At 47.8% G+C, this 23,539-nt stretch overlaps 1 protein-coding gene across 5 annotated transcripts; it reads right to left on the bottom strand.

Moving 5' to 3' along the window:
• Positions 1-934: 934 nt before the first annotated feature.
• On the bottom strand, positions 935-11,174 carry LOC128314828 (uncharacterized). 5 transcript variants are annotated; one of them, XM_053218678.1, is made up of 10 exons: positions 10,515-11,174; positions 10,043-10,157; positions 7,291-7,490; positions 6,625-6,684; positions 5,516-5,682; positions 5,070-5,245; positions 3,459-3,616; positions 2,799-2,858; positions 1,692-1,858; positions 935-1,421 (listed from the first exon to the last, which is right to left on the bottom strand). In XM_053218678.1, the coding sequence occupies exons 2-10, from the start codon at positions 10,064-10,066 to the stop codon at positions 958-960; spliced, it is 1,476 nt and encodes a 491-aa protein (XP_053074653.1). In that variant the 5' UTR covers positions 10,067-10,157; positions 10,515-11,174; the 3' UTR covers positions 935-957. The 5 variants fall into 5 exon arrangements, with proteins under 5 accessions (XP_053074653.1, XP_053074649.1, XP_053074651.1 ...); XM_053218674.1 differs by lacking the exon at positions 10,515-11,174 and having other exon boundaries at positions 10,043-10,197; XM_053218676.1 differs by lacking the exons at positions 2,799-2,858; positions 10,515-11,174 and having other exon boundaries at positions 10,043-10,207.
• Between the last annotated feature and the right edge of the window lie 12,365 nt (positions 11,175-23,539).

Below are 23,539 nucleotides of genomic sequence, written 5' to 3' on the forward strand. Positions count from 1 at the left end.
ACCTGTCACACTACTCGTGAACACAAACACAGTCACCTGCTGCACTCAAAGCCAAAGGAGTGTGAAGATGACACCATGTCTTGGGGGCCATTATTTCTTCAAAGAATCTACGGGGGTTTTTTTGCCGTATGTATTTGTTGTTTCCTATTTAGTTTTTTGGAAAGAGCAAGAAGGGGAATCCTGCCAGGGATGGCTTCAAGCTGTCATTGCAGAGCCTGACTTGGGACTTGAACTCAAGAACCATGAGATCGTGACCTGAGCCAAATTCGACTCGGAAACTCGCCCATTGAGCCACCTTGGTGCCTGTCCTCATTATTTAAATCTTCATTTTACTGAATACATGTCACCCGTAGGAAACCTTCCAGAACTTTATACTTTACTGCCTAATAGATTAGCGTAAATGGCATATTGACGGTTTCATTTGGGTGTTTTTATAATATGCACGTTAGACCAATATCACCATGGCCAGTCGAGGAAAATGAAAGATTTTCAAGGTATTCGCTCTGGTCCAGACATTTCTCTTCTGGCTTCTGCTCTTGTGTCAAACCTCAGAGGGTCCCCATGCCAGCTAATGAAGATACTTCAAGTGGGGGCTTCACCTAATCTTTGTTCTTTGAGGACTATTCCTCTGTCCTAAAAAATATGAGTGCCATTGAATATTTAAGCAATTATTAATCAGTCTCCTGTCATGTAGCCAGACACAACAGGCCATGGCCATGTTGTGTGTTTGCACACACATGGAAATCCCAGAGGAGCTAAAGCAGCAGCAACCGAGATCGCTGGTTGCAGAGACTGGGGTGAGGGAATGAGCCGTGGGTGATTAGTAGTCCACGTGTCTCTGTGATGGAAATGTTCTAGGAGTACATAGTGCTCACGGGTGTAACATCCTGCGAATGTACATACTGACACTTGAAGTTGTAATTAAACAGGATCAGAGTAAATTTTTTGACACTTAATTTATGTTTTAAGTATAAACCAATAGTACATAAGGACACTAAATACCTCTATACCCACTACTAAAACGACAAAGAACGCAATGACAAGGTCAGGGAATTCATCCTGTGGGGCTGCAGCCGACATGAGCCGCTGTTGGGGAGCTGAGGCTGGTTGCTCAGCTGCAGGAGGTGGTTGCTCCAGCCCTTCCGTGACCCCGCCGGCTGGGGCTGGGGGCTGCTCATGCTCTGGGGCCACCAAAGGGGCAGGTGGCTCTTCCAGCTCCTGACTGTCAGCCAGAGTTGGGAGTACCTCCTGCCCTGGTGGGGACGCGGCAGTGAGGGTCTCCGATTCTCGTACGCGCTGAGCTCCAGGAGAACTGGTGGCTTCAGGCAGCCTGGGCTGCGAGGCTGCAGTGGGCACCACAGAGATAGCGGGGGCTCGCTCCCGAGGCACGTCTGGACGGGGCTCTAGAGCTGCTGCCAAAGCTTCAAGAATAGAAAGTGTCATCACCGTGATTGCCATTCCATGGCAGGAAACCTCTTCCGCACACATTGTCATCTGAGTCAAAGAACCCACCAGGAGGAAATCTCCCAGACGGCAGGCTAATGGAACAGTGATCTGAGACTAGTCCCTACGCCTGGCCCACCTGCAGTCTCAGGAAACATGTTCTCTGTGGCATACCCCGTCCCCTCCCCACGCCCACATCTCCCACCCAGAGTCCTCCTCGCCCAGAGACCCTGGCTCATTGGGCTCACGGTGTTTCCGCCATGAGTAGAGAAGGCGGGCGCGGCGCTGCAGCTCGGAGCCCGGCATGTGGACCCTCACATACGCCCGCAGCAGCTTCAAGCTGGTGAAGTCTGGAGGCCGGAAAAATTCCTCGGGGTAGTGATCCAGCCAGGTGCCCAGGATGGAGGAGATGGCCCTGGGGATACAAAAGTAGCCAGAACAATCACCATGCGGTGTTCCTCCCACTGAGGTCTCAGGACAGGCCTGTGGGACCTGGCCTCTATGCCTCCTGGTCCTGGATGTCCAGAGGGTGGTTCTATACGTTGTCCACCTGTGATTTGGCAGTCCCGCCTACGAGAGACCTGGTCACTGAAGAGGGACCGTCAAGATTCTGTTTGACGGGAACCCCTTAACCAATGATGTGGTCGTCTCTGTCCTTCTTGGGGAAGCCAGCCAGACTCCTCGCTGTGTCCCGCTGCCTACCTCCCACTGGAATTCAAGTCCGTGCGTGAGTGGAGGGGTGGTGTCGGGGTGAGTCAGTGCCTTCACTGCATACCCTAGCGCTCCATGAAGATCTGCGCAAATACGGGACAAGAGGACTCTGTCTCTTACCTGGGCTTGCTGGGACCCTCCTGATGCCTTCAACGTGACGACCTGTGCCTCTGTGCTGCCTCATGCACCTAGTGCACATGTGGGTGTCCTCCCGCTGACACCGTTCTCCCATCGTGTGGGTGATATGTGCTCCTTGAGCCCTCACTGTGTCTCCTGTCCCCTTGCTAAGCACGCACTGTGCATGTTCCCCAAGGTGGTGAGCGTGATGCTCCCCAAAACCGTTATGCTGGGTCCCCTGATGGGGGTCTAGGCAAGGCTGTGGGTGGGAAGGGATGGGGTTGGACTCTCTAAGGGGCTGACGCGGTCCTCTGGCGCTCTCTGCTGCCTCCCTGTGCCCACAGCCCATCCTCTACCAGACAGGACAGGACCCCTTTCCTTGCTTCCAAGAGAAAGCCCGAAACTTTGCCCTCTCACAGGACTCTCAGACGTGTGGGATGCTGGGTCCTGCAGCCCCTCCCACGCACAGTCTCAGCACTGCCCTCTTGGAGAAGGAAGGCCCTCCAGCCTGAGCTCAGCCTACTCACAGTTTCTCCTGCTCCCGGGGTCCGCCATCCTCCTCAGCCTCCGAATGGAAGCATCCGTATCTGGAGGAGGCCAGAAGGACATCATATGAGCTGTCCTGTGGATGCTACGTCTTGTCCTATCCAGAGTCACTGACTGCTGACTAGAATGGAGCTCTGGAGGGGAGGGTACTGTCCGCTCTGCGCATTGGATCCCAGTCAGCTCCTACAGAAGTGCCTGCACCTAGTGGGGCTTCCTGCGTGTTTGAAGAATGATAGGGCCCCAGTCAGCCCCATCACACATATTGGTGTGGGTCTGGGCGTCCTGCTCATCCTGGGCATCCTTGACTGGTTTGAGCCAGGACTCAGACACACAGATAGAGCCTCCAATCTCCTTTTCCAATGGGAAAACAGCCCAACTCAACACCTGGCGACAGTGAGGGATGAGGCAGAAAGTTGATCGTGGGCAAGAGGACAGAGATGACCCAGCAGAGACGCAGCCCTGCCAGCAGAGCCTTCCACAGGCCAGGGTGACTTCCCCTGCAGTGCCCCCACTGAGGACCTGGAGTGTTTCCACCCGGATCAGAGGAACAATGTGAGACGCCGGGACGTTTGGTGACTTTCCTGAGACTCAGAGCTTTCAGGGGCTGAATCACACTGGGCTGTGAAGGGCAGGGTGCTCACCTCATAAACAGTATTTCCAGGACCTGCTGGGTGGTAGCAAAAGCTCTGTACGTGCTCAAGAATGTGAAGAGGTAGGAGGGGTCTCTACCCAGGACAGCAGGTACCAGGTGCTCCACTCGCTGTTCCAGTAGCATCCAGCCTCCTTCGATGGTCCATTCCTACAGAAAGGGAGAGTTTCGGTACACATGTGCCCTTGTGTACAGTGACGAGAGACAAAATATTGGAATTGGCCCAGTCATTCAGCTTCTGGAGACGCAGAGTAAAGGATGATGTGTGGCCCCTGAGAATGCAGAAGGGGACAGGACTGTGCCTGTCCACTGTGGCGACATCCCATAGTACAAGACCACAGTCCTGGATGGATGCCCAACCTGTCACACTACTCGTGAACACAAACACAGTCACCTGCTGCACTCAAAGCCAAAGGAGTGTGAAGATGACACCATGTCTTGGGGGCCATTATTTCTTCAAAGAATCTACGGGTTTTTTTGGCCGTATGTATTTGTTGTTTCCTATTTAGTTTTTTGGAAAGAGCAAGAAGGGGAATCCTGACCAGGGATGGCTTCAAGCTGTCATTGCAGAGCCTGACTTGGGACTTGATCTCAAGAACCATGAGATCGTGACCTGAGCCAAATTCGACTCGGAAACTCGCCCATTGAGCCACCTTGGTGCCTGTCCTCATTATTTAAATCTTCATTTTACTGAATACATGTCACCCGTAGGAAACCTTCCAGAACTTTATACTTTACTGCCTAATAGATTAGCGTAAATGGCATATTGACGGTTTCATTTGGGTGTTTTTATAATATGCACGTTAGACCAATATCACCATGGCCAGTCGAGGAAAATGAAAGATTTTCAAGGTATTCGCTCTGGTCCAGACATTTCTCTTCTGGCTTCTGCTCTTGTGTCAAACCTCAGAGGGTCCCCATGCCAGCTAATGAAGATACTTCAAGTGGGGGCTTCACCTAATCTTTGTTCTTTGAGGACTATTCCTCTGTCCTAAAAAATATGAGTGCCATTGAATATTTAAGCAATTATTAATCAGTCTCCTGTCATGTAGCCAGACACAACAGGCCATGGCCATGTTGTGTGTTTGCACACACATGGAAATCCCAGAGGAGCTAAAGCAGCAGCAACCGAGATCGCTGGTTGCAGAGACTGGGGTGAGGGAATGAGCCGTGGGTGATTAGTAGTCCACGTGTCTCTGTGATGGAAATGTTCTAGGAGTACATAGTGCTCACGGGTGTAACATCCTGCGAATGTACATACTGACACTTGAAGTTGTAATTTCACAGGATCAGAGTAAATTTTTTGACACTTAAATTATGTTTTAAGTATAAACCAATGGTATATAAGGACACTAAATACCTCTATACCCACTACTAAAACGACAAAGAACGCAATGACAAGGTCAGGGAATTCATCCTGTGGGGCTGCAGCCGACATGAGCCGCTGTTGGGGAGCTGAGGCTGGTTGCTCAGCTGCAGGAGGTGGTTGCTCCAGCCCTTCCGTGACCCCGCCGGCTGGGGCTGGGGGCTGCTCATGCTCTGGGGCCACCAAAGGGGCAGGTGGCTCTTCCAGCTCCTGACTGTCAGCCAGAGCTGGGAGTACCTCCTGCCCTGGTGGGGACGCGGCAGTGAGGGTCTCCGATTCTCGTACGCGCTGAGCTCCAGGAGAACTGGTGGCTTCAGGCAGCCTGGGCTGCGAGGCTGCAGTGGGCACCACAGAGATAGCGGGGGCTCGCTCCCGAGGCACGTCTGGACGGGGCTCTAGAGCTGCTGCCAAAGCTTCAAGAATAGAAAGTGTCATCACCGTGATTGCCATTCCATGGCAGCAAACCTCTTCCGCACACATTGTCATCTGAGTCAAAGAACCCACCAGGAGGAAATCTCCCAGACGGCAGGCTAATGGAACAGTGATCTGAGACTAGTCCCTACGCCTGGCCCACCTGCAGTCTCAGGAAACATGTTCTCTGTGGCATACCCCGTCCCCTCCCCACGCCCACATCTCCCACCCAGAGTCCTCCTCGCCCAGAGACCCTGGCTCATTGGGCTCACGGTGTTTCCGCCATGAGTAGAGAAGGCGGGCGCGGCGCTGCAGCTCGGAGCCCGGCATGTGGACCCTCACATACGCCCGCAGCAGCTTCAAGCTGGTGAAGTCTGGAGGCCGGAAAAATTCCTCGGGGTAGTGATCCAGCCAGGTGCCCAGGATGGAGGAGATGGCCCTGGGGATACAAAAGTAGCCAGAACAATCACCATGCGGTGTTCCTCCCACTGAGGTCTCAGGACAGGCCTGTGGGACCTGGCCTCTATGCCTCCTGGTCCTGGATGTCCAGAGGGTGGTTCTATACGTTGTCCACCTGTGATTTGGCAGTCCCGCCTACGAGAGACCTGGTCACTGAAGAGGGACCGTCAAGATTCTGTTTGACGGGAACCCCTTAACCAATGATGTGGTCGTCTCTGTCCTTCTTGGGGAAGCCAGCCAGACTCCTCGCTGTGTCCCGCTGCCTACCTCCCACTGGAATTCAAGTCCGTGCGTGAGTGGAGGGGTGGTGTCGGGGTGAGTCAGTGCCTTCACTGCATACCCTAGCGCTCCATGAAGATCTGCGCAAATACGGGACAAGAGGACTCTGTCTCTTACCTGGGCTTGCTGGGACCCTCCTGATGCCTTCAACGTGACGACCTGTGCCTCTGTGCTGCCTCATGCACCTAGTGCACATGTGGGTGTCCTCCCGCTGACACCGTTCTCCCATCGTGTGGGTGATATGTGCTCCTTGAGCCCTCACTGTGTCTCCTGTCCCCTTGCTAAGCACGCACTGTGCATGTTCCCCAAGGTGGTGAGCGTGATGCTCCCCAAAACCGTTATGCTGGGTCCCCTGATGGGGGTCTAGGCAAGGCTGTGGGTGGGAAGGGATGGGGTTGGACTCTCTAAGGGGCTGACGCGGTCCTCTGGCGCTCTCTGCTGCCTCCCTGTGCCCACAGCCCATCCTCTACCAGACAGGACAGGACCCCTTTCCTTGCTTCCAAGAGAAAGCCCTCAGAACTTTGCCCTCTCACAGGACTCTCAGACGTGTGGGATGCTGGGTCCTGCAGCCCCTCCCACGCACAGTCTCAGCACTGCCCTCTTGGAGAAGGAAGGCCCTCCAGCCTGAGCTCAGCCTACTCACAGTTTCTCCTGCTCCCGGGGTCCGCCATCCTCCTCAGCCTCCGAATGGAAGCATCCGTATCTGGAGGAGGCCAGAAGGACATCATATGAGCTGTCCTGTGGATGCTACGTCTTGTCCTATCCAGAGTCACTGACTGCTGACTGGAATGGAGCTCTGGAGGGGAGGGTACTGTCCGCTCTGCGCATTGGATCCCAGTCAGCTCCTACAGAAGTGCCTGCACCTAGTGGGGCTTCCTGCGTGTTTGAAGAATGATAGGGCTTCAAACACAGTCAGCTCCATCACACATATTGGTGTGGGTCTGGGCGTCCTGCTCATCCTGGGCATCCTTGACTGGTTTGAGCCAGGACTCAGACACACAGATAGAGCCTCCAATCTCCTTTTCCAATGGGAAAACAGCCCAACTCAACACCTGGCGACAGTGAGGGATGAGGCAGAAAGTTGATCGTGGGCAAGAGGACAGAGATGACCCAGCAGAGACGCAGCCCTGCCAGCAGAGCCTTCCACAGGCCAGGGTGACTTCCCCTGCAGTGCCCCCACTGAGGACCTGGAGTGTTTCCACCCGGATCAGAGGAACAATGTGAGACGCCGGGACGTTTGGTGACTTTCCTGAGACTCAGAGCTTTCAGGGGCTGAATCACACTGGGCTGTGAAGGGCAGGGTGCTCACCTCATAAACAGTATTTCCAGGACCTGCTGGGTGGTAGCAAAAGCTCTGTACGTGCTCAAGAATGTGAAGAGGTAGGAGGGGTCTCTACCCAGGACAGCAGGTACCAGGTGCTCCACTCGCTGTACCAGTAGCATCCAGCCTCCTTCGATGGTCCCTTCCTCGCGGTTCTCATTGTCGGGCATGGGTGAGATGTTCATACCCTGAGGTAGAACACAGGAGGGACACGGAGTCAGACACAGCACCATGGACATCAGGAGGCTTGGGGTCCAGAATGCAGACCAAACTCCCAAGCCGTCAGTGACTTGTGGCAAGAGTGAGACCTGGGTGCCCAGTGTCTGAAGAAGGATGTTGGCATTCACACGAGAATTTGAGGTGGGAAATGGCTGAACACGTTAGGATGTCCCATCAGACATCCCCACAGGCGAGGGAATTAAAAGCAGGAATGAACTATTGGGACCTCATGAACATAAAAAGCTTCTGCACAGCAGAGGAAACAACCAACAAAACTCAAAGGCAACCCATGGATTGGGAAAAGGTATTTGCAAATGACATATCGGACAAATGGTTAATATCCAAAATGTATAAAGAGCTCACCAAACTCCACACCTGAAAAACAAACAATCCACTGAAGAAGTGGGCAGAAAACATGAATAGACACTTCTCTAAAGAAGACATCCGGATGGCCTACAGGCACATGAAAAGCTGCTCAACGTCGCTCCCCATCAGGGAAATACAAATCAAAACCACACTCAGCTATCACGTCACGCCAGTCAGAGTGGCCAAAATGAACAAATCAGGAGACTATAGATGCTGGAGAGGATGTGGAGAAACGGGAACCCTCTTGCACTGTTGGTGGAATGCAAACTGCTGCAGCCGCTCTGGAAAACAGTGTGGAGGTTCCAAACAATTAAAAACAGACCTACCCTATGACCCAGCAGTAGCCCTGCTAGGAATTTACCCAAGGGATACAGGAGTGCTGATGCAGAGGGGCACTTGTACCCCAATGTTTATAGCAGCACTCTCAACAATCGCCAAATTATGGAAAGAGCCTAAATGTCCATCAACTGATAAGTGGATAAAGAAATTGTGGCTTATATACACAATGGAGTACTACGTGGCAATGAGAAAGAATGAAGTATGGCCCTTTGTAGGAACGTGGATGGAACTGGAGAGTGTTATGCTAAGTGAAATAAGCCATACAAGGAAAGGCAGATACCATATGTGTCCACTCTTTTGTGGATCCTGAGAAACTTAACAGGAACACATGGAGGAGGGGAAGAAAGAAAAAGCGCTTAGAGTGGGAGAGAGCCAAAGCATAAGAGACTCCTACAAACTGAGAACAAACTGAGAGCTGATGGGGGGTGGGAGGGAGGGGAGCGTGGGTGACGGGCACTGAGGAGGGCACGTGTTGGGATGAGCACTGGGTGTTGTATGGAAACCAGTTTGGCAATAAATTTCAAATATTTTTTTTTCGAAAACCATCAAGGAAAAAGAATCTCAGGTCAGATTGTTAGATGAGTATGCACGGCACCTCCCCGCGTGAACAGCAGTGTCCCTGTGATTTGTAACAGCACAGTGCATTGTGGGGATCCGAAGAGAGGGACAGTACCTGGCAGAGGTTGGATCAGGATAATAGGACATGTAGGATGTTCAGTGCAGCACTGTGACATGGCAAGAGAAGGGAATGCTGTCACAATCCCCCATTTGTGAAGGGTTGAATGGGTGAGGTGAGTGGTCACATTTCCAGAATGTTGTCTAGGTGGTAAGGCCCTTGCTCCTGACTGGAGGGGCCCCAGGGGCGTGTTGCTTGGCCACCAAAGTGCAGAGCATTAGACATAATGCAATGAGCCCCATGTCCTTTGCGTAAAAATCTCCCTGCTCCTCACGAACGTGTGTCAGACGTGGAGAAGGTGTGGAAGGATGGTCGGGCGAACCGGGACACCTGGGAACGTTCGTCGGGGAAACGTGTACAACAATGCCAATATAGTCTAGACAGAAAGGGACGTGAAATGGTCTCACGCCTCTTTTCTGATCTTGCTCCAAATAAGTGGAGAGTGACGTTGTGTCTGGCCGTGGCAGGGGCTGGGCCCTGCTGGCATGTTTGGGGAGCAGATGGGGTTCCAGGTTCATCTGGGACCAGGAGTCTCCGAGAGCTACCAGGGGAGCAGCAGTGTGTTTTCTGGGCCCTGGGTGTTGGGTTTCCCTGGTACCTGCACTCACCCTGAGCCAGCGCGGCTTCCTGCTGATGGCATGGGGCTTCCTCCTTTCCTTCAGGGAAGTAGAGCAGGGGCTCTCATTCAGCTTCTCCTCCATCTGTGGCATGTGGCTCTGTAAAGACAGTGCCCAGCAGGCAGGCAGCCAGGCAGGCAGGCAGGCAGGCGTCCTCAAAGCCGTGTCTGCTTGCTTTCGCTTGTCCTCAGACCCATATGAATTCATTCCAGATATGACACCACAGTGTGCACTCACTCCCCCACGGAGGAGAAGCAAGGTGGCTTGAGGGCCTTGGATTCAACCTGTTACAGGTTAGAGGCACCTCAGAGATCCCTTTCCCTCCTTCCCAGCATGACACGTGCATGGCCATGATGGGTCCACCAGGTGGTCCACTGCCATCGAACCTGCTCCGGTCCCGGGGAGGACCGGCCCCCATGTCCCCCTTTCCCCGAAACTGAACATGAGGGGATGGGGGTGCCCAGGGAAGGCTCCGAGCTGTGACCTGACCTGACCTGGCCTGCTCTAGGCTGCTGTGTGTTACCTTATGTGACGTCCTGGAAAACATCCTGAGGCATCGCCAGCGTGGGTGAAGGAAACCTCTCCAACCTCTGAGTAATCCTGCGCACTGGGGTTTCTGGCATCCAGAGCCCCGGTACCTGGGAAAACAACAAGAGAACATGCTAAAGTCTCTGTGTCTGTAGGCAAGTGAGCCTGGTATGGGACCTTCCTAGAACATGGGTGCCAGGTTACAGGAGTTCCAAGCTTTCCTGGGGCCTATTGTGAGCAAAGTGATGTCACTGCCTAGGATCCACCTCCTGAGTCCCCTCTGGGATAACACCTTTGCAAATAGTCCTCTCTTTGCTGACTGCTCACCCCCATTCTCCATGAAATGTCACATCGGTACACAGTTCCACCAACGCACCCCTCTCCACAGTCCCCTGGGAAGGTCTGGGGGCAGCCAGGGTCCCAGCTGCGAGACCTATCTGGGTTGAGACAGAACTCTTCTTTCTTACCTCTTTCTGGTCCCAGATTCGCGACTGTGCTTCTCGGGGATGGTCCGTGTCTTATCGGCCCAATGGAGATCATTCTAGCATGGCCTCAGGATGTCCTCAGGATGTCCTCAGGCATATGTGGGATGATACCTGTGAAATTGGAGCAGCGGTGTCACCTGTTGGAAGTTTATCCAACCACATTGACTTCAACTTCTCACCTCCTCTGATTCTGCTGCTCCTCTGATCCCAGCCCACAGTCCTTCCAGGTGTGCGTACGTGCGTGAGCGTGTGTGTGTATGTGTGTTTACCAGTGCTTGTTTTCTGGGGTCCCAGAAGGTCACATCCCCACCTAGGGAAGGGTGGCCAAACATTTCCTAGGGGCTTAGGTTCTCTACTTTCTAAAGCAATCCCTACAGAAGGGATTGGAGTTGGGGCCTAGTAGGACAGAACTCTCATTTACGTAGACTTTGTCAGTAGTGTGCCACGAGCCATTCCCTGCCTTTCCACTGGGTACACACAATGGGGACGGGGTGGCACTCAGCGGGTTGCCCTGGCCTGGGGGTCCTCCTCAGGGAAGAACGTGCCGGGATGTCTTCTGTGACGCTCCTCTTCAGCCTCACCCCCACACCACCTCCGTGTCTTCACCCAGTGACAGTAACACATCCTTTTCCAGACCCCCTCCGAAATCCTGGCATTATTGATCATGGCATTATTTCTAATAGCAAAATCTCGGCAATGACATAGATACTCACAGCAGGCTGGTAAAATACACGACGAGAAATCTACACAACGTGGCCAACAAGACGTCTCTTGTCCCGAGGTCTCTCGGAAATAGTATGAAATGATTTCTAAGATGCAGTGTTACTCAAAAGACAATAGGCAAAAGTGTGCATCCATTATGCTCCTTGTTACGGAAAACGAAAATTCTACATTTGGTTAATTTGTTACTAAACGAATTACAGGAAAGGTACAGTAAAAACTAATGAGAACGCTTACCCCATGGGGGCTGCGTTAGGAGATGGGAGAGAGAGTGATGGCACATTTCTCTGTGTATACTTTTTTATTCACAGTTTGACTTTGGAATCATGTAAAATTCTTTCACGTTGAGAAAAATAAAGTTAAGTTAAAAAGAATTTGTAAAAAATCTACTCTTCTCAGACCACAAAAATCGACTAAGGACTATCAGGGCACTGCACGCACACATCACTTTTTGTCGGAAGGAAGCAGACACAGCAAACAGCTGGGAAGTTAGAAGAGCTTCACAAGAAACTTGTGAGGAGAACACACTCCTCTTCACACCCTCCCAATGCCCTCAGATGTTAGGACACTATTTCCATCCCATTCTCCCTCTGATCTCAAAATGTTATTTCTGGTGTTTTTGCTGAGATCTTCAGTAACCTCACTGGGGCCTCCTTGGTCATTACTTTTGTTCACAGTTATTTGCTAATCACCTTTTTACCATTTTCCATTAAGCTAGTCAAATAAAACCTAGTTTGAAAAGTATCAACCTCCATTTGTTCCTTTAGAAAAGATTCTCTTCAGAAAATGTTATTGTGGGGGCACCTGGGTGGCTCAGTCGGTTAAGCAACCGACTCTTGATTTCAGCACACGTCATCATCTCACAGTTTCTGAAATTGATTCCCGTGTTGGGCTCCATGCTGACAGTGTGGGGCCTGCTTGGGATTCTCTCTCTCTCTCTTTCTTCCCTCCCTTGCTTGTGAACATTCATTCTCTCTCTCTCTCTCTCCCTCCCCCTCAAAATAAATAAAAATAATCTTTACCAAACCCAACAATTTGTGGCCACATTTCCTGAAGCAGAAGAGATAAACACTTTTGAAACTGAGCTATCTACCATTAAAACATAGTTTCATTTATCGCTACTTGAAGCTTGTTTAAGCTTTTGACATTTGCAAACATCCAGGTAACTTCTTCATTATTTTTGGTAGCTGGACTTTTACAACAGCTTTCTTGTATAAGAAATATTATATAATAATACACACAGATAATACTTCCCTACGTTAGAATGGGGTATTATTCCTTTTTACAGCTGGATAATTGGAACAACACAGAATGACATATTTCATGAGTCAGCTGAAAACACTGAATGAGGACTAAGAAGTTCTGGGAATTTTCATCATCGAATCTTTCCTTCACTAAATGTTTGTTAACTGAATCGCAGGTGTCAAAGTCAGCTTGCACACCAATCCAAGAGCTTCATGGTAGGACTGAAGATCAGGTACCGGAGGGCCGGAGGCGGAAAGGAAGATCCCTGCTAGAAACCACCCAGGATTGAGAGCCGGTTCCGCCAAGTGAAAGTCTACCAACAAAGGCTCTCAGAAGTGACTTCGTGAGCAAATGGATGGGTGGTATGGGGAGAGGCAGAAGGAAGGCTTTGTGCTAGGGTCCACTAGGAAAACACACCCACATCAAGGGGTAAGGGTGGATTCATCCCACTGAGGAAAGATGAATCAGAACATAGCTGGGTTCTCAAGCTGACTGCCACTTATCAGCCATGCTGCCAGTCAGTCTGCACCTCAGCTGTCTTATTTCTAAAACAAGATCGTCTGTCTTCCGTATTGAATTTATAAGATGGCTTCATGAAGTCATTGAGATTGAATGCATCAAAATGCCTGACCAGATCAGCGTATAGTCCACTGAATCTCACACCCAGCAGGAATTCCATCTCTAAATGTGTGCCCTGAAACAAGCTTTCCTACTTCTCTGCAACACATGACTCACTTTACTATGATCATCTGTCATCCAAGTAGAAGCAATGCTTTCAAACCTTTCTAGAACAAAGAATCTAAGTATGTAGTATCTGACATTTGCACAGTATTAGTTTTCCAAAATCTCTCTAAAGCAAACAAGCCCCACTCTAAAACAAGATTTAAGTATATAAACTAGGGGAAGAAAACCACCGTCCACCCAAAACGTAGGCCTACTCATTCTACAAAGGTACTATCATGGCTTCTTAGGGATGACCATCTACTGAAAAAGAAACTATATTTGTTAGGAGAGGTCATGTCAGCTGCTCTCTGCTACCGACTGGGCATCTTCAATAGCCAGGGTTCTCTACCAGGTTCTGGGCAAACGGTAAGCCCTCAATGCACTCATAAATACTCCTCCCATGTGTATAATGAAAGTAATAAGCATAGCCATCTAGATTTCTCAAAGATATCATAAATAATAGCAACACACAATGTACAAACTATTCACGAAGCAGAATATGCAGGATTGTGAGAAGACATCTACCATAAGGAGCAAGTGAAGGGTATTCATGGCTCCGAGTCCTCTGCGGGTGTGTCCCGCTACTGGGTCGCAGGCGCCAGTCAGCAACATGTCCCCCGTGAGATGGTCGAGAACGCAGGGAGGGCCTTAGCTCCCAGCCGGCCCGGGGTGGTGGGAGTTGGGGTATCCGGGCGGCTTGAGGTCGCAGAGCCAGTACCTAGAGCACTTACACGTCAGCCCTCTCTGCGTTCTGCACCCCCCCCCCCCGCCCCCCGCCTGGAAGCGCGCACGTGCATGGCACGCCCTCTCTGGCACGCGCCCGCTGGCACCGGGATCCAAGCACAGGCGGGGGACACAGCTAAAGCCTGGAGCCTGCTTTGGGTTCTGTGTCTCCCTCTCTCTCTCTCTGCCCCTCCCCCACTCATGCTCTGTCTCTCTCTCAAAAATAAATAAACATTAAGAAAAATTAAAAACAAAAAAGGTGAAACTTTGCGATGCTTTCCTCCTAGCCTGGTATCTCTGCTGTGTGTCCTCTACCTGGTTCTAGATGATGGCTGGTTGCTTCCAGGAATTGGTAATAGGGTAAGGGCTGGCTGGCCAGGCTGTTTCCCCAAGGAAAGACCATGAGAGCGCACAAATTTCTGAAAAAGTAACAAGGTGAAGACAACTCTAGTACAAAACTCTCAAGGAGGATGTGACTGGCAGTTGCAAGAAATTCTCTGATCTGTTGTTTGGCACAGGACTAGACATGCCCCAGGCCTACTCAGCTGCCCCTGATGAGGGAAGATCCCAGAACCTGGGCTTTTGGGTTGTCACAGGAAGCAAATACACGAGCGACTGGGCTTGACCTGGAGTCCCCCGTGCAAAGCTCATCTCTCCTCACATGGAGTCTGCCTGAATGATGGACATGGATTTCATTTATTCCACCAATATGTGTCTACACCTTCTTTCAGTTGAGTATTCTTGTGGTCCTTGGGGATAATAGCAGTGAAGAAAACAGACATAGTAGCTTACCATCTAGTTTGAAGTGTAGACTTCAATGCAGTGAGGGGGGAGTAATGGATAATTAGAATAAAGAAACAAACGTATGTCAAGTTGTAACTGGCCAGGAAGAAAAATAAATTGCATGACACATTTAGGAGGTATGGCAGGTGTCACTGGGAATAGGAGAGGCAGGCCAGGCCTCTATGGCAAATTGTCAGCAGCAGAGACCTAAAGGGAGGCAGGACAACGGAATAGCACTATTAAGTAAAGGTCCTAAGGTACGAGCAGCCAGGGCCCGGGGAACTTTCAAATAGGATCAGTGCAGTGAGGCCCTGTGCTCCTCTCTACATGTGGTAGAACTTGAATTCAAAGACAAAATAGGACCCGCAATCTGTGGCAATTATTAGCTCAGGAAACCAACCTGTTATCTGCAATGGCCAGGCCACTATCTCGAAGTCAGACTGGCAGAAGCTTGTATACATTGTGTCCCCACTTTCAATTTAGAATCAACTGGAGAAAGCCACTTATACTCCCCTAATCCATCCCATAGTATGGCCCACCTCTAGTTACCTCACCTACAGTTTCTCCATGACAACAGCCTCCACTTAAGTCGGGGCATCCTAGAAGCCTTCCCTTTTTTTCTGCCTTGAAGCTTTCCTATTCCTCTGCCTGACTTGCAGTCTCTGCCAAATACGAGAGATAGCGGCAGACTCCCTTGCTGTCCCAAGCACCGAGTCCATAGCTTTTGCCTGTTCTCATGTGCTTAGTCTTTGTGGATTTCCCTTGCAGACTGGAGGAGTCATTCCTTATAGAAATAAGAGTGGAATTACTCCTGGCCTTGCCACACCTTCCCTATTTTCCGCTGTCTAATTTCCACTTTTGAGCAAACAGACGGCAACACGAGAATCTAAGGTCTATGCCGGGGTGACCACCTAAAGGTCCTTACTTGTCGACTTTGTAAGGAGGCTAGTCTGTTACTGAGGTGAGGGTGTTGGAGTAAAGGAAAGGGGAGGGGCTGACTCAGAAAACCACTCAGAACCCCAGAGTGGGTGTGGAGATTATTGTGATCTAAAGACATAGGAGATTCAACAGAAGAATCTTCTCAGAGCTTCTCTGATGTGACTCAAAGCAGCAACTGCTGGGAAAGGCCATAAATTTTCTGAGTGCGTCCACTCATGGGAAGAAGATTGAGAATAAATCTATCATAAATCCCCTCTCTGGGAACGTTTCATGGCCATGAAAAAGTATGAAAAGACCCCTCACACCCACAGAAACAAAACTCTTCTGGGGCGCCTGGGTGGCTCAGTCGGTTGAGCGTCCGACTTCGGCTCGGGTCATGATCTCATGGTCTGTGAGTTCGAGCCCCACGTCCGGCTCTGCGCGGACAGCTCGGAGCCTGGAGCCTGCTTCGGATTCTGTGTCTCCCTCTCTCTCTGACCCTACCCCACTCATGCTCTATCTCTCACAAAAATAAATATAAACATTAAAAAAAATTAAACAAACAAAAAAAAAGAAATAAAACTCTTCCTACCTCAACCAAAACACCAGAAACAACAAGTGTTTGTGAGGATATAGAGAAAAAGAACCCTCGTGCACTGTCAATGGGAATGCAAATGGGTGGAGTCACTGTGGAATAGAGTATGGAGGTCCTTCAAGAAATTAGAATAGAATTACCCTACAATGCAGGAATCACACCACTGGGTATTTACCATAAAAATACAAAAGCACTAACTCAAAGGGATACATGCACCCCTATGTTTATTGCAGCGTTATTTACAAGAGCTAAGATACAGAAGCAGTCCAAGTATCCACAGACAGGTGAATGGATAAAGAAGAAGTGGTATATGTAAAATGGAATATTACTTAGCCATAAAAAGAATGAAATACTGCCATTTGCAACAACATGGATAGAGTTAGAGAGTACAATGCTGAGCAAAATAAGTCAGTCAGAGAAAGACAAATACCGTATGATCTCACTCCTGTGGAATTTAAGGAAAAAAACAAATAAACAAAGGGAAAAAAGAGAAAGAAACAAACCAACCAAGAACAGACTCTTAACAACAGAGAATGAACTGATGTTTACCGGAGGGGAAGTGTGTGTGGGAGGGGATATGGTTGGAATAAGGTGATGGAGATTACAGAATATACTTATCATGATGAAAAGAAAAAACTTCCTGATCTCCCATTTGTTCTCCTAAAATTCCACTGCCCTTTTATTTTTTTAATGTTTATTTATTTTTGAGAGTGAGAGAGACAGAATGTAAAGTGGGGAGGGCAGAGAGAGACAGAGACAAAGAATCCAAAGCAGGCTCCAGGCTCAGGCTCACGAACTGTGAGATCATGACCCGAGCTGAAGTTGGATGCTTAACTGACTGAGCCACCCAAGTGCCTCATCCATTGTCTTTTTATAAACAAACCTCTTTGGTTCTACCCACAGAAGTTCTTTCCCCCACTCCCTTTCTCCTACTAAGATATGTAAGCCTCTAACGGTAATCATGTAGTAAGCTAGCTCCTCTTTTCCTAAGTTCTCCTCTACATAGGAAATAAATCTTTTTTTCTCCTGTTAACCTACCATTTCAGTTTAATTTGCAAGTCCTCAATGAATTAGCCTAAGAGAGTAGAGAAAAAGCTTCCTTCCCCCCCAACATGGCTGATGCAAGAGAATTAGTGAATGAAAAATTGACAAGATTGGGAGAGAAATGGGAAAGTTCGGAGTTAAGGATTTAGTCAATAATCATAGATTTTTATAATCAGATTTTAAAAAGCAAAACAATGGTGGTAGCTTTGACACTCCATAGATTGATTTTGCAAGGATAACCCTGCTTGGTCTTTTTTTTTTTTTTTTAATGTTTATTTATATTTGAGAGAGAGAGAGAGAGCAGGGGAGGGGCAGAGAGAGACACAGAATCCAAAGTAGGCTCCAGGCTCTGAGCTGTCAGCACAGAGCCACGCACAGGGCTCAAACTCACAGGCTGTGAGATCATGACCTGAGCCAAACTCCGACACTTAACCAACTGAGCCACTCAGGCGACCCAACCCTAGTAGGTCTTTAAAAAAAAAAATGCATTTCCTACTAGATGTGAAAGGGTCACTATTCCATATAGTATGCCTTTTCTCCTTATTTTTATATTTTCATTGTTTTAAGTTTTTTATTTTAGTTAACACACAGTTCTATATTAGTTTCAGGTATACAATATAGCGATTTAACAATTCTATACATTACTCCGTGCTCATCATGATAAGTGTACTCTTTATTGCCCATTACCTATTTCACCCATGCCCCACTCACCTGCCCTCTGGTAACCATTAGTTTATTCTCTGTAGTTAAGAATCTGTTTCTTGGTTTATCTCCCTCTCTGTTTTTTATTTTTTGGCTTTCTTCATTTCTTTTGTTTCTTAGATTCCACATAGGAGTGAGATCGTATGCTATTTGTCTATGGGAGGGAGGGACCCCACAGGCAGAAAAAAGGGAGAAGAGCAGATCCCACCCCAGGCACCTGAGGCACAGGGATCCATACTGGGATGATGAAGCCCCGTAACATTTGGCTGTGAAACCCAGAGAGGCTTAACTCCACAAGTTTTTTACAATCAGTGAGGCGTTCAGCCTGAAACTTTAAAATCAGTGAACTTGGCTCTGGGAAAGCTGAAGGGTGATGGAAAATTGAGTCCTTGTCCTTCAAGAAGACACAGTACAACAAACAAGACCGCTGAGATAAAGCATAGAAGTAGGAGTTTGAGGGCACTTGGGTAGCTCAGTCAGTTGAGTGTCAGACTCTTGATTTAGGCTGTCATGATCTGAGAATTTTAAGGTTGTCTCTCCCCCTCCGGTACCCCCCCCCCCCATCTCAAATTAAAAAGAAGGAAAAGGAGAAGGAAGAGGACGAGGAGGAGAAGAGGTTTGAAAAATTCCTGGGGTATATGGGAAAGAGATTTATTAAGTAATCTCAGGACATGTGCTGGAGGAGCAGAGGATAGAACACTTACCCAGGAACAGAAGAGCTGGCGGATGCCATTTCCTTCTCGCTGCCCACCCCACACCCACAGCTAAACACACAAACACCTGTGGAAACCAGTGACATTCAAAGCACTCTCCACCGAGCTTGCTAAAAGAGCACTCCACACCAGCATTCCCTTGCTGAGATACCCCTGGTAGTTCTACAAAGCAGCTGGAGATCTGCTCCCACAGTGTACTTGTGCAAGCCTGGCTAACCCTGCATGCCACACTCTGTGTTTTCCTGCAGACCTGCCCCATCCAACACACCCTCAGGAGGAGTCCATCCAAAGTGGTGCCACAAGCGTAGCAGTGTGCATGCAGCTTGCACGAAGTCCAACACAGCTCCAAAGTGACTCCCACCTGGGGAAGAGGGCAAGATAACCATCAACACATGTTCCACTGTGGCCCCAGCAGTGGAGTCAACTGGGGGCAGACATTTTGTCTGACTTCAGGCCCTGTCCACCAATGAAGGCTTCTCAGAGGACAACACAGGGAGAGAGTACCTTGGAATTCAGTGCGACTGTGGTTCTGACAAATGCCAGGTCAGACTCAACACAAGCCCACTGGCCCATCAACAACACAGGGCCCAAACCCTATCCACAACAGGCAAAGAGAGCCATTGCAGATGACTGGACTGAAGGCAGAAACAGCTCAGCCACAACAGCAGGATACATGCACCACACACATGAGACACCCTGAAGCACCATGGTCAGGTGATGAGGGGACATTGCACTACAGGGGACCACAGGACTTCTCCTTCATAAGGACACAGTTTCAGTTGTCAGAACAGGTAAGCAATCTGGAGCACAGAGTAATGGAAAACAAAGAAGCAAAACGAGAGGAGCAACAAGAATACTAAAAAATGAAAATAAATAATGGCACTCCGTGACACCACAGAGTGTAATAAAATTTGCATGATACGGGTCCCAGAAGGAAAAGAGAGACAAAAGGGGTCCGAAAATTTATTGAAGAAAACAAAGCTGAAAGTTGCCTAAATTTGGGGAAGGAAACAGAAATCCAGGTCTAGGACAAAAAGAGGCTCCAACACCAAGACACATGGTAATTAAAAGGGCAAACTGTAGTGATAAAGAGAGACTTTAAAAGCAGTAAAAGAAAGCAAGACAGTTACATATGAGGGAAACCCCACAGAGCTATCAGCTGGTTTTCCAGCAGAAACATAGCAGGTCAGAGGAGAGTCATCATATAATCAGAGCTCTGAAAGGAAAAAAAAAAAAAAAAAAAAGCTGCAACCAAGAATACTGTATCCAGGAAGTCTATCATTCAGAATAGAAGGAGACATAAAGAGTTTCCCAGATAAACACAAGCTAAAGGAATTCATAACCATTAAGCCAACCTTACAATAAATGTTAAAGGGGATTCTCTGAGTGGAAAGGAAAGAACATGAGCAGGAGTAAGGAACATGGAAAGCACAAAGGCAGTAAAATGAAGTACGTACACAAAAAGAAATTAAGGGATTCACAAAATAAAAGGATTAAAGTATGATATCATACACCTGGAGGGCTGGGGGAAGTAAAGAATGGGCTCAAGTTTAAGTGACCATAACTTACTATAGACTGCCATATGCAGACTGCTAGACACAAACCTAATGGTAACTTTAAATCAAAAACCAGTAATAGATATACAAAAAGTAAAGAGAAAGGAATCCAAATATATCACTATAGAAAGCCAGCAAGCCATGAAAGGCAAAGGCAAGAGAATAAAGGAACAAAGAACTACAAAAAGAACCATAAAAGAAGTAACAAAATGGCAATAATTACATGCATGCCTATCAAGAATTATTTTGAATGTAAGTGGACTAAACGACTAAGCACTCCAAGCAAAGGACATAGAGTGATGGAATGGATAAACAAATAAGACTTATCCATTTGCTGCCTGTAAGAGATTCATTTCATATCTAGAGACCCATGCAGATTGAAAGTGAAGGGACGAAAAAACATCTAACATGCAAATGAAAGTCACAAGTAAGTGAAGCAACAATATTTACTTTGAACAAAAGAGACTTTAAAACAGACTGTAACAAGAGACAAAGAAGGACACTATACAATCATAAAGGGTACAGTCCAACAAGATGTGATTGCAAATAATTTGGCACCCAACATGAGAGCACCCAAATACATAAAGCAGCTATTGAAAGCATAATGGAAGCATTGACAATAACACAATAACAGTAGGGACTTTAACAGCACACTTACATCAATGCACAGAACATCCAAAAGGAAAATCATCAAGAAAAGGGTGCATTTGAATGACACATTGGACCAAAAGTATCTAATGGGTATATGCAGAACATTCCACATTAAAACAATGGAATACACATTGTACATTGTACACAAGCATCCATGAAACATTCTCTGGAATAGATCACATCTTAGGCCACAAAACAAATTTTAACAAATTCAAGAAGATTGAAGTCATACAACGTACCTTTTCTGATCACAATGCTATGAAAGTAGAAATCAGCCACAAGAAAAAATCTGGAAAGACCAAAAATACATGGGGGTTAAATAACATGTGACCAAAGAGCTAAAAGGTGAGCCAAGAAATAAGAGAAGAAATTTTAGAGATAGATATAGATTGTATATGTACACACACACACACACACATACATATACATATATATATATATACGTATGTATATATATGGAGAGAGAGAGAGAGAGAAAATGAAAATACACAGGTCCTAAATCTTTGGGATGCAACAAAAGTGTTCTCAGATAGAAGTTTATAGCAATACACTTCCTCACAAAGCAAGAAAAACTCCCTCATAAACCATGTAACCTTACATCTAAAGGAGCTAGAAAAAGAACAACAAAACCCAAAACCATCCAACCAGAAGGAAGGATATAATGAAGAGTAGAGCAGAAATAAACAAAAATCAAGGTAAACAAACAAAGGAACAGATCAATGCACCGGGAGCTAATATGTAGCATTGCTGGTGTGATGTGGGCTGAGAGCAAACAGTCAAGAAAGAATTTTGAGCCATTTTTGGTGCAAAAATGTGCTTCTGTTACAGGATGGAGCTAGACCCATGGGTAGGAAGAGCTGCACTTGTGTTTGTGAGAAGTGACTGATTCCATACTTTCTACATAGTGGGGGCTAAGGGTAATGCAAGTCTCTAAGGAATTTAGAAGTAGCACTTTCAGGACCATGAGGAGCTAGCTGCTGCTAAGATAAGGTTGTTTACTACTGGCTATTAAAACATCAGTCTTGAAACCCTTCCGATGTGTATCAGTAGGCCATATGCTTGAGAGGTAATTGCTAACATCTATCTGGGGAAGTGTTTATGGCTATCAGGGAAAGTGACACTAACTGGGGCCAAGCTATAGTGGTAAAACGTTAAATAAAGTCCTTGAGAGACCTGTAGGAGGAATTCTACCAGGAGAGTATGAGCTGCAGCCAAGTCCAGCTTTTGCTTCTTTTTCTTAATTCTTTTTTTTTTTTTTAATATGAAGTGTATTGCCAAATTGGTTTCCAGACAACACCCAGTGCTCATCCCATCAGGTGCCCTCCTCAATGCTCATCACCCACCCTCCCCTCCCTCCCACCCCCCATCAACCCTCAGTTTATTCTCAGTTTTTAAGAGTCTCAATGATGGTTTGCCTCCTTCCCTCTTTGTAACTTGTTTTCCCCCTTCTCCTCCCCCCAGGTCTTCTGTGGAATTTCTCAGGATCCATATAGGAGTGAAAACATATGGTACCTGTCTTTCACTGCCTGACTTATTTCACTTAGCATAACACTCTGCAGCTCCATCCACGTTGCTACAAAAGGCCAGATTTCCTTCTTTCTCATTGCCAAGTAGTATTCCATTGTATATATAAGCTACAACTTCTCTATCCATTCGTCAGTTGATGGACATTTAGGCTCTTTCCATAATTTGGCTATTGTCGAAAGTGCCGCTATAAACATGGGGGTACAAGTGCCCCTATGCATCAGCACTCCTGTATCCCTTGGGTAAATTCCTAGCAGTGTTATCGTGGGTCATAGGGTAGATCGATTTTTAATTGTTTGAGGAACCTCCACACTGTTTTCCAGAGCGGCTGCACCAGTTTGCATTCCCACCAACAGTGCAAGAGGGTTCCCTTTCTCCACATCCTTGCCAGCATCTATAGTCTCCCGATTTGTTCATTTTAGCCACTCTGACCGGCATAAGGTGGTATCTGAGTTGTGGTTTTGATTTGTATTTCCCTGATGAGGAGCGACGTTGAGCATCTTTCCATGTGCCTGTTGGCCATCTGGATGTCTTCTTTAGAAAAGTGTCTATTCATGTCTTCTGCCCCTTTCTTCACTGGATTATTTGTTTTTGGGGTGTGGAATTTGGTGAGTTCTTTATAGATCTTGGATACTAGCCCTTTATCCGATATGTCATTTACAAATATCTTTTCCCATTCCATCAGTTGCCTTTTAGTTTTGTCGATTGTTTCCTTGGCAGTGCAGAAGCTTTTTAGCTTCATGAGGTCCCAATAGTTCATTTTTGCTTCGAATTCCCTTGCCTCTGGAGATGCGTCAAGCAAGAAACTGCTGCAGTTGAGGTCAGAGAGGTTTTTTCCTGCTTTCTCCTCTACGGTTTTGATGGTTTCCTGTCTCACATTCAGGTCCTTCATCCATTTTGAGTTTATTTTTGGGAATGGTGTAAGAAAGTGGTCTAGTTGGTCGAGTTTCATTCTTCTGCATGTTGCTGTCCAGTTCTCCTAGCCCCATTTGTTAAAGAGATTGTCTTCTTTCCATTGGATATTCTTTCCTGCCTTGTGTAAGATTAGTTGGCCATACTTTTGTAGGTCTCACCCTGGGGTTTCTATTCTATTCCATTGGTCTATGTGTC

This window comes from Acinonyx jubatus, chromosome A2 (genome assembly GCF_027475565.1).
Source record: "Acinonyx jubatus isolate Ajub_Pintada_27869175 chromosome A2, VMU_Ajub_asm_v1.0, whole genome shotgun sequence".
Classification (NCBI taxonomy): domain Eukaryota; kingdom Metazoa; phylum Chordata; class Mammalia; order Carnivora; family Felidae; genus Acinonyx; species Acinonyx jubatus.